The 11,778-nt window shown below is 49.1% G+C and overlaps 1 protein-coding gene across 1 annotated transcript; it reads left to right on the forward strand.

The window, feature by feature from the left end:
- Positions 1–10,080: 10,080 nt before the first annotated feature.
- On the forward strand, positions 10,081–10,893 carry LOC309400265 (GTPase IMAP family member 9-like; the record flags this gene model as incomplete). Its single annotated transcript, XM_081968681.1, has 2 exons — positions 10,081–10,120; positions 10,232–10,893. The coding sequence occupies 2 exons, from the start codon at positions 10,081–10,083 to the stop codon at positions 10,891–10,893; spliced, it is 702 nt and encodes a 233-aa protein (XP_081824807.1).
- Positions 10,894–11,778: the final 885 nt, after the last annotated feature.

The raw sequence follows: 11,778 nt of genomic DNA on the forward strand, positions 1-11,778 counted from the left end.
GTGAGCGGATTGGTCGCGGGGATGTATGGGGCAGAATACGATCCCGCAAGTAACTAGGTCCTGAGCCATGGAGTGCTTTAAAGATTGTTATCAAAACCTTGAAACGCACCCGATAGACCACAGGAAGCCAGTGCAGCTCGCGCAGGAACGGTGTCACATGGGAGTACCTAGTACTCCCCATAATTACCTGCGCGGCTGCGTTCTGGACCAACTGTAGCCTCCGGGTGCATTTCAAGGGAAGCCCCATGTATAGAGCGTTACAGTAGTCCAAGCGAGACGTCACCAGCGCATGAGTGACTGTGCGTAAGGCGTCCCGGTCCAGTAGGGGGCGCAATTGGCACACCAGGCGAACCTGGTGGAACGCCCCCCTTGCCACGGCTGTCACATGGTCATCCATGGACAGCCGGGCATCCAGGAGGACGCCCAAATTGCGCGCCCGCTCCACAGGGGCAAGTTGAATGCCCCCGATGGCCAATGATGGAATTAATTGGCTGAACCGGGGAGCCGGTACCCACAGCCACTCCGTCTTGGAGGGGTTGAGTTTGAGTCGGTTGTCATCCATCCAGATCCATACGGCTTCCACACACCGGGACATCACTTCGATGGCCTCGTTGGGGTGGTTCGGGGTGGAAAAGTACAGCTGAGTATCATCAGCGTACAGATGGTATCTCACCCCGAAACCACGGATGATCTCACCCAGCGGCTTCATATATGTGTTGAACAGGAGTGGCGAGAGGACCGACCCCTGTGGTACCCCACAAGTAAGGAGGCGTAGGGTCGACCTCTCCTCCCCTGTCAACACACGCTGCGTCCGGCCAGAAAGGTAGGAGCCGAACCACCGCAAAACGGTGCCCCGGACCCCCAACACCTCCAGCCGGCGCAGCAGGATACCATGGTCGATGGTATCAAAAGCCGCCGAGAGGTCTAATAGGACCAGGATAGAGGAACAACCTCTATCTCTGGCCCTCCAGAGATCATCCACCAAAGCGACCAAGGCCGTCTCCGTGCTGTGACCGGGGCGGAAGCCGGACTGGCGCGGGTCTAGATAATCATTTTCCTCCAGATGCCGTGGAAACTGGTAGGCCACCACACTCTCTACAACCTTCGCCAAAAAGGGAAGGTTGGAGACAGGACGATAATTGGCCAGCTCCAAAGGATCCAGGGAAGGCTTCTTGAGCAAGGGTCTCACCACCACCTCTTTCAAGGCGGCCGGGAGAGACCCCTCGCTCAGCGAAGCGTTCACTAGGTCCAGGAGCCAGTCTCGTGTAACCTCCCAGGATGCCAGTACAAGCCAGGAGGGGCACGGGTCCAATAAACATGTGGTGGGTCGCAGTCATCCACGCATTCTGTCCAAATCCTCGATGGCAACCAAGTCAAACTCCTCCCAGGTCGATTCCTCAAGACTCGCCACGGACGTCTCCATTGGACCACTAACAGGGACCCAATCCTTCCGGATTTGAGCGATTTTATCCTGCAGATATTTCCCAAATGGATGAGTTTCCATCCATTGTTTCTCGTCCTGCCTTTGGGTGCTTTGGGGAACAAGTGGACCCCCTCTTCTCTGGGGCAGCCCCTCAAATACTGGAAGACTGCTATGTCCCTCCTAGTCCTTCTTTTCTCTAGACTGGCCAAACCCAAATCCTCCAACTGTTTTTGATATGTTTTAGTCTCCAGGCCTTTGATCCTCTTAGCTGTGACCCTCGCGTGAGTGGGTACAGGCACAATGATGGGGCCCATGCGATGCCATGATACTAGCACCAGAGGGGGGAGTGTGCGCTCCCAGCGATTCTAGAGCCCGCACAATTCTCATATCATCACTACCGCTGGCATGACACAATGCTAACGCTATTGGGGAGTTGTGCTCCTGGCGACACAACATAGCATCTCTGGTGCCCGCATGACCCATGCCAACAGAGATCGGGGAGCTCTGGAGTAAAGTGAGTGTCAGCCCTGCAGTTATATCCCTTTTAGGATCTTTAGCCTGCTACACTCTCTTTTATTTCACTGTGCTGTTTCATTAGTGTAGTAGTTGGGAGGGGGAAATAGAAAGGAGAATTGTGGAATGTGTTGTTGTCATTCTTTTCTAGAAGCCCAAGGTCATCTTTTGTCTCCGCACCTCTGCACCTGACCGGAACTAAATGCCAGCGTGGCTGAAGAAGATTGGACCATGTGATGGATTTATGGGTGTGGGGATAAGATCATGAACTTTCAACGGAGTGAAATCCCAGGAAGTTTTCAGAATTGGGATTTCCACAGATGTGCCAACATGTCTGTCTTATTAAATTGGAACTTTAAGGATAGCTCTGCCTTGGACTCTGATTTAATTCTGCATGATATTTGGAACAATGACAGTGAGCGGGCTACTGCATAAGGCAATCTGAGCTACGATTGGTTGCCTTGAGTGAAAAGCAGGTGTCATGCCCCAACATATAACTTTTATACAATGTTGTTGCTCTCTAGCCCCATCAAGTGGCCATGGGGACAATATGCCCTAACATACGATCTTTATATACTGTTGTTGCTCTCTATCCCCATCTAGTGGCCAGAGAGACAAAATACCAAGTATTTTGTTTGAAGCTGATCCAACCCATTTTACCTGTCAGTCCACACTCTCAAACCAAGTGCATGCTGGGAAGCCATCCATTTCCTTTAGCATTTGGAGAAGGCAGAGGCACAAAGAAGAATCCATCTTAATCTGTGGCACGTGATCATCCAAGGACAAACCCACATCCCACACCCAGAGCATCCCTGGTGAGATTTAAATTCCTTGTGTTTATTAATTGTTATGTTCAGCAGTAACTCAATCCTGTCTATCTTGTACTTGGTTCTTATTCTATGTATCCCTATTTTTCTCATTTTCACCATATCCTGTTCTTCCAATAAAGCATTCAGATCTACACACCTGGTCTGTTTTATTGGAGGATAGGTGGGTTTAGCTGCATGTCGAGCTGCACACAGACTAATGTGTAGTGAGGACAGGACAAGGGGAGTTTCCTGTCTTTATGCCCAGTGTGTCCTGTATGACAGTGGTCCCCAGCCCCCGGCTGTGTATCGATACTGGTCCGCAGCCTATTAGCAACTGGGAGCAAAGTTTCATCTGAGCGTTTCTGGGAACTACGTAGCGTGTGAAACCATCCTCCTCAATGGTGGGATTCAAATTTTTTTACTACCGGTTCTGTGGGCATGGCTTGGTGGGCATGGCAGGGGAAGAATACTGCAAAAACCCCATTTTCTCCCAAGCAGATGGGGGCAGGGCCAGTCAGAGGTGGTATTTACTGGTTCTCTGAACTACTCTGAAATTTCTGCTACCAGTTTCCAGGCTGGTCAGAACCTGCTGAATCCCACCTATGATCCTCCTACCCTCTCTTCCCCGGTCCATGGAAAAATTGTCTTCCACGAAACTGGGCCCCGGTGCCTGAAAGATCTCTCTGAGATTTACCTCCTGATGTTCCTGCTGTGTTGATTTATCGAACGATGCTCCTGTTTGCAACTCTTATTGACCATCAAGATATTCATTTACACAAAACCACATTCAGTGTCAGTATCTCTGACTTCATTTGGACTGGCGGCCCAATTCCTTGAGAGAAATCCCCTTCTCCAAACTCTTTACAGGGATGGTCATCTGGCCATGAACCCAATAGCCCTTTCTTGGAACTGTTTTCAGTATTTATTTTATTTATTTATTTACTGTGCTTCTAGACCGCCCCCTCTCCCAAAAGGGACTCGGGGCGGTGTACAGTCCATGCAAAGAATACATCACAATACAATAAATAGAAAAATTAAATATGTACAGTTAAATATGGAGGAGGTTAAAAATAGAGTTAAAAAGAACTGTACAGTTAGCCAGTATATATAAATATAATTTTAAAACCCCTAAAAATAACACACAAATTAAATTAAAAACAATACCCCTAAAATAACCAGTTAATAATCCGTCTACCAGGAGGTAACAGTTGTAATTATGCCAGGCCCGCTAATCGGAACAGGTGAGTCTTCAGTTTTTGCCGGAAGGAGCGGAAGTCCGTGGTGGTTCTGATGTCGGGGGGGAGGTCATTCCAGAGGGTTGGGCCCATCACAGAGAAGGCCCTACTCCTTGGTGTCGCCCGCTGGCATTGCCTAGTGGACGGCACCAGGAGAAGCCCCTCCCTGTGTGAGCGAATTGGCCACAGGGATGTGTGTGGGAGGATGCGATCTCGCAAGTAACTAGGTCCTGTGCCATGGAGCGCTTTAAAGATGGTAATCAGGACCTTGAAACACACCCGAAAAACCACAGGCAGCCAGTGCAGCTCGCGCAGGAGGCGGTGGCGAGAAACCTGGGGGAGGGGCTTCAAGAAGGAGTATGCAGTGTCCCCAGCACAACTCATAGAGACATCGGTCAGTCACGGCCTCCTATGGATGGTTCTTGTCTCTTTCAGGTCAGTAGAAGAGTCAGCGACACGCAGGATCCAAGCATGGTCCAGAGAGAAGATGCCCTTGAGACCCCAGCACTGGGCCGCCCCTTCCAGCTGGGGATGCTTTACGACTGTCACAAGGACGCCCTCATCCCAGGTAGGAGCTAGAGAAGTTGATGGGTCTCGGGAGGGATGGAGGGAGGGAGATGGGCACTGCCAGAGATGCACAGGCTCAGCCCAGGGACAGAGTTGAGTTCCTGGGCACATGGCCTGCTAGTAGCGGCTAACTAAGTAAAAGCTTCTGGCTGGGAATGCGCATCTGTCCCACCAACACTGCTGTGGGCAAGGCACACAGCAGGACTGGCCTTGCCTACCATCAGAGGGTAGGTTTCCAAACCAAAGTCAGTGAAAGATTTGGAAAATGGTTTAAAAAAGGAGAATCCATACATATGGCTGAAGTGAGGGGTGCAATTGTCAGGTTGTCATCCTGGTGCTTTTCTCAGATGGGGGGGCAGGTCTGAACAGAGAAGAAGTGTCACGGCAGCCTCCCTCAGTAACCAAGAAAGAAAACACTTAACTCCATGTTTTCAGAATTAAGAGTACTTTGAGTGGTTATGAAACGAAAGCAGCTAAGCAAAGCAAGATCTGAGGCAAAAGGGCGCATAATAATAGATATCAATATGTAACCCAACCCCCTCCCCCTGGTAACCCTCATCCCTTGTCCAATGTGAAAATCCCTCAGGTGTCATGTGGGATCTATCTTCAAAAAACATCATCAGGTTGGTATGCAGGACAGTTGGCCTTGGCGGGCTCATCCACTGTCTCTAACATGAGCAGTAGATGGTGAGAACAAAACTCCCTATTTTCAATCTCTCCTGTACTTAAAACTTCCCTTCCCAAATGCCATGCTCTCCCCCCCCCCCCCCCCGTTTCAATGGCATCCGAAAGCAATTGCGGAACAGAGGCTGACAAGAAGACTCTGAAACCCTGATGAAAGACATGGTTTCTCCAGAGAGTCGGAGATAGGCCACGAGAGCAAGATGTGCAGAGCAATTCCCATTCCTCTCTACCCTGTCAAAAGCCTTTTGACTTTGCTGTATTTTGCAAAATGGGAAGCTTTTATGGGGATGGATGGATAAAACAAATGAAGGAACCTTCTAAGGGAAATGATGTCTCCTTTGTCCCATTTTGCTGGAGCTTCTCTATCCAGCTATAGGTGTTTTGGAAGATGGTGTTCAATTCATGTCTCTGTTTTCTTCTGTTCCATGCAGGAGTCACCCTTTGGGATTACAGTTCTCTTCAGAAGGACCTGACCATCAAGCCTCAGCCCAAGACCGAATCTGAAATCATTGCATCTGACAGCATTGATGACAAGGCCTCCGCCCTGGACATCTCAGCCTCCCTCAAGGCCAGTTTCCTGGGAGGGCTGGTTGAAGTGGGAGGGTCAGCCAAGTATCTTCATGACACCAAGAAGTCCAAGCAACAGGCCAGAGTCACCGTCCAGTACAAAACCACCACCAAGTATGAACAGCTGACAATGAGCCACCTGGGAATCCAGAATGTCTCTTATCCAGCCGTCTTTGAGCAGGGCACAGCCACCCACGTGGTCACCGCCATCCTCTATGGAGCCCAGGCTTTCTTCGTCTTTGACCGAGAAGTTTCTTCAACAGAAATGGTGAAAAATATTCAAGGAAGTCTACAGCTTACAGTCAAGAAGCTGATATCCATCACGGGAGAAGCAGAGGTCAAATTGACTGAGGAGGAGAAAGAGAATGCTCAGCGGTTTAGTTGCAAGTTCCATGGAGACTTTTCTTTGGAGAAAAATCCAGTGACTTTGCAAGATGCCATCACAGCTTATGAAACTCTCCCAAAATTGTTAGGGGAACATGGGGAGAAGGCTGTGCCTATGAGGGTCTGGCTCTACCCGCTGACCAAGCTGGACACCAGAGCTGCCAAAATAGTACGTGAAATCAGCCTAATGTTGATCTTTGATGCCGAAAGGATCTTGGAGGAACTCAATGAAATCCAGATGCAAAGCAACGATCTAGCCAAGAATCCCATTGCTGAGACTTTCCCTGAGATCAAGAAGAAGATCCAGCAGTTCAAAAATATGTGCAAGCAACATAGGCAGATTTTCCAGAAACAGCTGGCCAGAATGTTGCCTTGCATCCGGGGAGGAGGAAAGGAGGAAGGGACTCTAGGGGACCTCTTGATGTCCGTCAAACAGTCGCCCTTCAACAGCCAAAGACTCTGTGAATTTCTAAACACCAAAAAAAGAGAAATTAACTTTATGAAATCTTATCTGATTATTCTAAATAATATAGAAGTTATCTCAACTCAGAACAAGCTGGAAGAAATAGTTCTGGACCCCCAGAATGGATATGTGGTTTCCTTTATATTCACCTCTTTATATAAAAAGGAGCCATTTCTATTGAGCTTACAGGACTGGCTTCAGGAGCAATTCTTGCAAGAATCAGCTAAGGCCACAAGATCCACTCTTGGGCAGGAGGAAGACACGGCCTGGTTTGAGGACAAAAAGTGGACCCGTAATGCTCGCCAAGCTGCCAAATCCATCAAGGACTATTTCAGTATCAACCAACCCAATGAGAAGGTCCATTTTGTTGTGGCCTCTCTCCCAGATGTGGACACCCCAGGAGCCTCAATATACCTTTATGAAGATGGAGAGCTGGTCAGCAAGAACTTTGAGTTACCTTCAGAACCTCTCCCTTTCCTGATCAGTGAACTCAGACATGACAGCATTCAGCTGAAGTTTCAGCCAGCTGAATATGGAAAGGCTACAATCTCCAACTATGTGGTAGAGTACAAGGTTGCAGGGGAAGAAAAATGGAAGACTGTGAGGACAGAGGATGCCAAAGAGATGTTCCTGCTGAAAGATCTGACTCCAAACACAGAGTACCAGTTGCAGTATGCTGCTTGTTGCAAGGTAGGCTGTGGTAAAAGAAGTGACCTGAGCCCGCCCATAAAGACCCTTCCCACCAGCCCTCCTGAAAAATTTAGAATGGTCACTGTGGCATCTTCTGTCATCTCTGTGGCCTGGATGAGTCCCAGCATTGTTGCCTCAGGAGTTGTGGTCAAGGAGTACAAGGTGGAGTACAGAACGGTGGAGGCTGGAGTTGGGAAGGACCAATGGACTGAAAAACGGACTGGGAGAAAAACAGAGTTTTACCCTATTGAAGGTTTGCAGCCCCAGACAGCATTCAGAATACGGGTGTCAGCCATGTGTGATAATGGAGTTCTGAGTGTCCCCAGTGAGGAGGTAGTGGTCTCCACATCACTGGAGGAAGAAGATGCAGACAACATAGCTCGCCAGTTCCTTCAGAAAAGCTCCCTGGTGGAGGAAAGACAGCCGCTAGTGTTCGCCCTTCCTCTGGAGAAAGTCCCCTCAGATGCTTCCACTTCCTCTCTTTTGTACCAGCTTGGAAAGGAGAACCCAGAAGTGCCCAACAAAGTGATCCTGGTGATGGGAGCATCAGGGTGTGGGAAAACCACTCTGATCAACGGGATGATCAATTATATCCTGGGTGTCCAGTGGGAAGACAATTTCAGATTCAAACTCATTCATGAAACCACCCAGAGAAGCAAAGCTGGAAGCAGGACGTCTGAAGTCACAGCCTACGTGGTGAACCATCAGAAGGGCTTCCAAATTCCCTATTCTCTCACAATCATTGACACTCCAGGATTTGGAGGCGCAAGAGACACAGAGCAAGACAAACTCTTTGATGATAAGCTCCTGGAGTTTTTCTACACCCCAGGGGTCAATGACCGTATTGATGCCATCTGCTTGGTGGCCCAGGCCTTCCTTGCCCCTCCAACTCATGCCCAGAAATGCATCTTTGATTCCATGCTCTCCATGTTGGGAAAAGATGTAAAGGATAATGTGCAACTCCTGATCACCTTTGCGGATGGGGGGACCCCACCTGTCCTGGAGGCCCTCAAGGAGGCTGACCTTCCGTGTATTCAGGATGAGTCAGGAATCCCTCTGCACTTCAGATTCAACCATTCAGCCCTCTTTGCTCCCCAAGAATACAGAGGAAGCCACAATGCTGCTTTTGAAATGTTCTGGAAAATAAACACTGACAGCTTGAAGGATTTCTTAGACTCATTAAAGATGGTGAAGACCAAGAGTTTAACCTTGACCATGGAGATCCTCAAGAAACAACAGGAGCTGGAAGCTGCTCTTAGAAGACCTCCTCCTCCTAAGATTGAGCAATTGCACCCAAATAGTTTCCAGATCAGTATTGATCCGGCAGCCATCAGGAAGCCTTCAGTCTCCAGTTACCAGGTGGAATATCGGATTGTAGAAGATAATTGGAAAAGTCTCATTGCAAAAAACCCTCAGGATCAATTCACCCTGGAAGATGTCCACCTAAATCTTCAGTACCAATTCCGATGTGCAGCTGTGACTCCAGTGGGGCTCGGTCAATGGAGCGAGGCAATCACTTGCATATGTCCTATGGGGAGGCTTGCTGAGGTAACTTGAGAGGGGGAGGAGGAGGAGGAGGAGGAGGAGGGGAAAGGAAGAGGAGGTACAAGAAGAATAGCCTGATACCAGTTGTAGGTACTCCATCTCTGGAGATTTTTAAGAAAAGACTAAACAGTCACTTGTCTGAAATGATATAGTGGCTCCTGCTTGAGCAGGGGGTTAGATGGGAAGACCCCCAAAGTCCCCCACTCCCCACTCAGGGAGAAGAGCCATGGGGCAGGGGGTGTTCCTGAGTGGTTGGCTGGGGGGGGGGATGCGGGAACCTAGAGGAAGATAATCTGGAGCTGCAACAGGAACAACTAAAGTCCAAGAAAACAGGGTCCCTTCAAGCAGAGCTGGCTATGGGGAGCTGCCAGCCGCTTCTGACATCAAACCTACCGTCCCTGAAACCCCCAAAGTGCAGGGTCTCAAGAATTGAAGGGCTGCATAGAAAGGAGGGTGGCATGGGGGGAAAGGATCAGATGGGTCCTTTAAAAACTTGGAAGTGTTTGCAAAAGTTCCATCCATAGAAGACAATTTTAAAAAAGGATAACACACAGTCCAAAATAGCTTAAATTCGCCGCTTATTTTCTTTTCTTTTCTTTACAAGTTTAATTTGGTTTTAATCTTTTTTGGGCAGTCTCTTTTGTAAAAATAAAATTTCCTCACCAGATGGACACACTTTCTCTATCCGCTTTCTCCCGGTTGCAGAGCTGTCCCGACTTCAGCAGCTTGGGGCTGGGCTTCTATTGCCGGCTAGAAGAGATTCTCTTGGATCAATCAGGGACTTTGCGATGTCCCTGAAATCAGCAAGACATACTCTTCCCTGTCACCGTCTCTTTGGGACAGTTAGGTCCAGATGGACCACCCAGCGGTAAAAGTATCGGCTGTGATCTCAGAGCTCCGAGATCGCACGTCCGTATCATCGTGACGTCAGCTCCTTCTCTGTAACTCCCTCTTTTAAAGGGAGCTGTCCAGGCAGGTCAGCCACTGACACTCCTCCAATTTCCCGCCTGGAAATTTGACCAATGGGTGGAGCGTTACATATGTTACTCTCTTTTACAAACGTAACACAATTCCTCCCTGTATCTTCTGAGGGAAGGGAGTTCTTGTCAACCTCCCTGCAAGGCGGCCTCTCCTTTGGCTGATTTGGTTTTGCTTTTCATGCAGAAATCTCGGATTTTGTGCTGTGCGACTGGTCTGGAGATGCCTGGAAGCATTCGAGGTAAAGTCTTGGCCCCTGGGGGTAGGTGGGTGGAGGGGGTGGAAGTTACTGTCCTGGATGGAGGGAGAAGCTATGATGGCCATACACTGCTGACCAGTCCCCTTCTTCTCTCCTCTCCCCTTTGGGTTGCAGGGCCTGAACGGAGGATCGTCCTGGTGGGCAAATGGGGAAATGGGAAAAGTGAGACAGGAAACACAATCCTGGGAAGCAAAGTCTTTGAGTTTGGGCTGTCATCTCGGTCAGTAACAGAAGCATGCCAGAAGGAGGAGACGCAGCTGAAGGGCAGGAAGGTTGTGGTTGTTGATACGCCTGGCTTTTTCCATACCCATCGTCCAGACAAGGATACTGCTGCAGAAGTGAGCAAGAGTGTGAGGTTTTGCTCCCCGGGTCCCCACGTCATTCTGCAGGTGACTCATCCTTTGCGTTGCTCCCAGGAGATCTACGTGGCTCAGCTGATCAAAGAGGTTTTTGGCCCTAAAGCCAATGATTACACAATCCTCTTGTTCACCTGCAAAGATGGCCTGGAAGGTCGATCTCTAGAAAATTTTATATCTTCCAGAGATAAAAAACTGAGGAAATATGTTGCTGAATGCGGGAACCGAATATTGGCTTTCAACAACGAGGCCGAAGGGGCAGAACGAGAGGCTCAGGTGGCCGAACTGATGTCCATGATTGATGATCTGGTGCGCAAGAACAGAAATGCTCCTTGTTACACCGAAGACATGATGAAAATCAACAAAAGACACGATTTCTTATTGTTTCCTTTTTCATCAGAGACGAGAAAGTCTCTCTAATTGAGCCTCTGCTCCCGAGGTGGCAGCTCTGCCAAAGGCCACTCTCAAGCTTCAAAAGGCGATTTTGCTCTCGCAACTATTATCGCTTCTCAGCTCCCAACGAATTATTGGCCGGGGGGGGGATAGAATTGAGGTTTCAGACATCAGGATGCCAGCCGTGAGTATCTATAGATACTTTCAAAGACATGATGTAAGGAATACTTTACTCCTAGTATGGGAAAAGGTCAAAGCCGAACATTATATGAAAATACCAGCCTGGCTTTCAACAATGGAAGCACTGATACATCCAATGGTGATAAACTTGGGAAAAATTGTAACATATAAAGATATTTTAAATGAAAAGGGGGAACTGAAAACTAAACAGGAATTGCCGAATCAGGGGTGGGCTGCTGGGGGTTTGCAGGGGTTCAGAAGAACCTCTAGCTAAGATTCTGTGCAGTTTGGAGAACCCCCAAATCCCACTCCTGGCTGGCCCCACCCTCCCCACCCCTCCCCTCCCAGGAGTCCACACACGGCCCATTTTGGGTGCAGGTAAGTGCAGGGCATGCACGGAGGCTCCGGGAGGGCAAAAAACGGGCCTACCAGAAGTTCAGGAAGGCCGGAAGGGGGCCCGGGGAGGCTGTTTTCACCCTTCTGGAGGCTCAGAAAAAGCTCCTGTAGCAGGGGTGAAAACTAGCAGGTTCTGGAGAACCGGTAGTGAGAATTTTGAGTACCGTATTTTTCAGAGTATAAAACACACCCTTTCCCCTCAAAAAGCAGGGTGAAAATCTGCGTCTTATACACTGAATACAGCATTTTTGGCCTCCTGAATCCCCGCCCCCTTCACCAAAATGGCAGTGCATAGCCTTCAGGAGGCTTCCAGTGCGCTCCTGGGGGCTGCGGAGG

This window comes from Natrix helvetica (genome assembly GCF_964273705.1).
Source record: "Natrix helvetica genome assembly, chromosome: W".
Lineage (NCBI taxonomy): Eukaryota > Metazoa > Chordata > Lepidosauria > Squamata > Natricidae > Natrix > Natrix helvetica.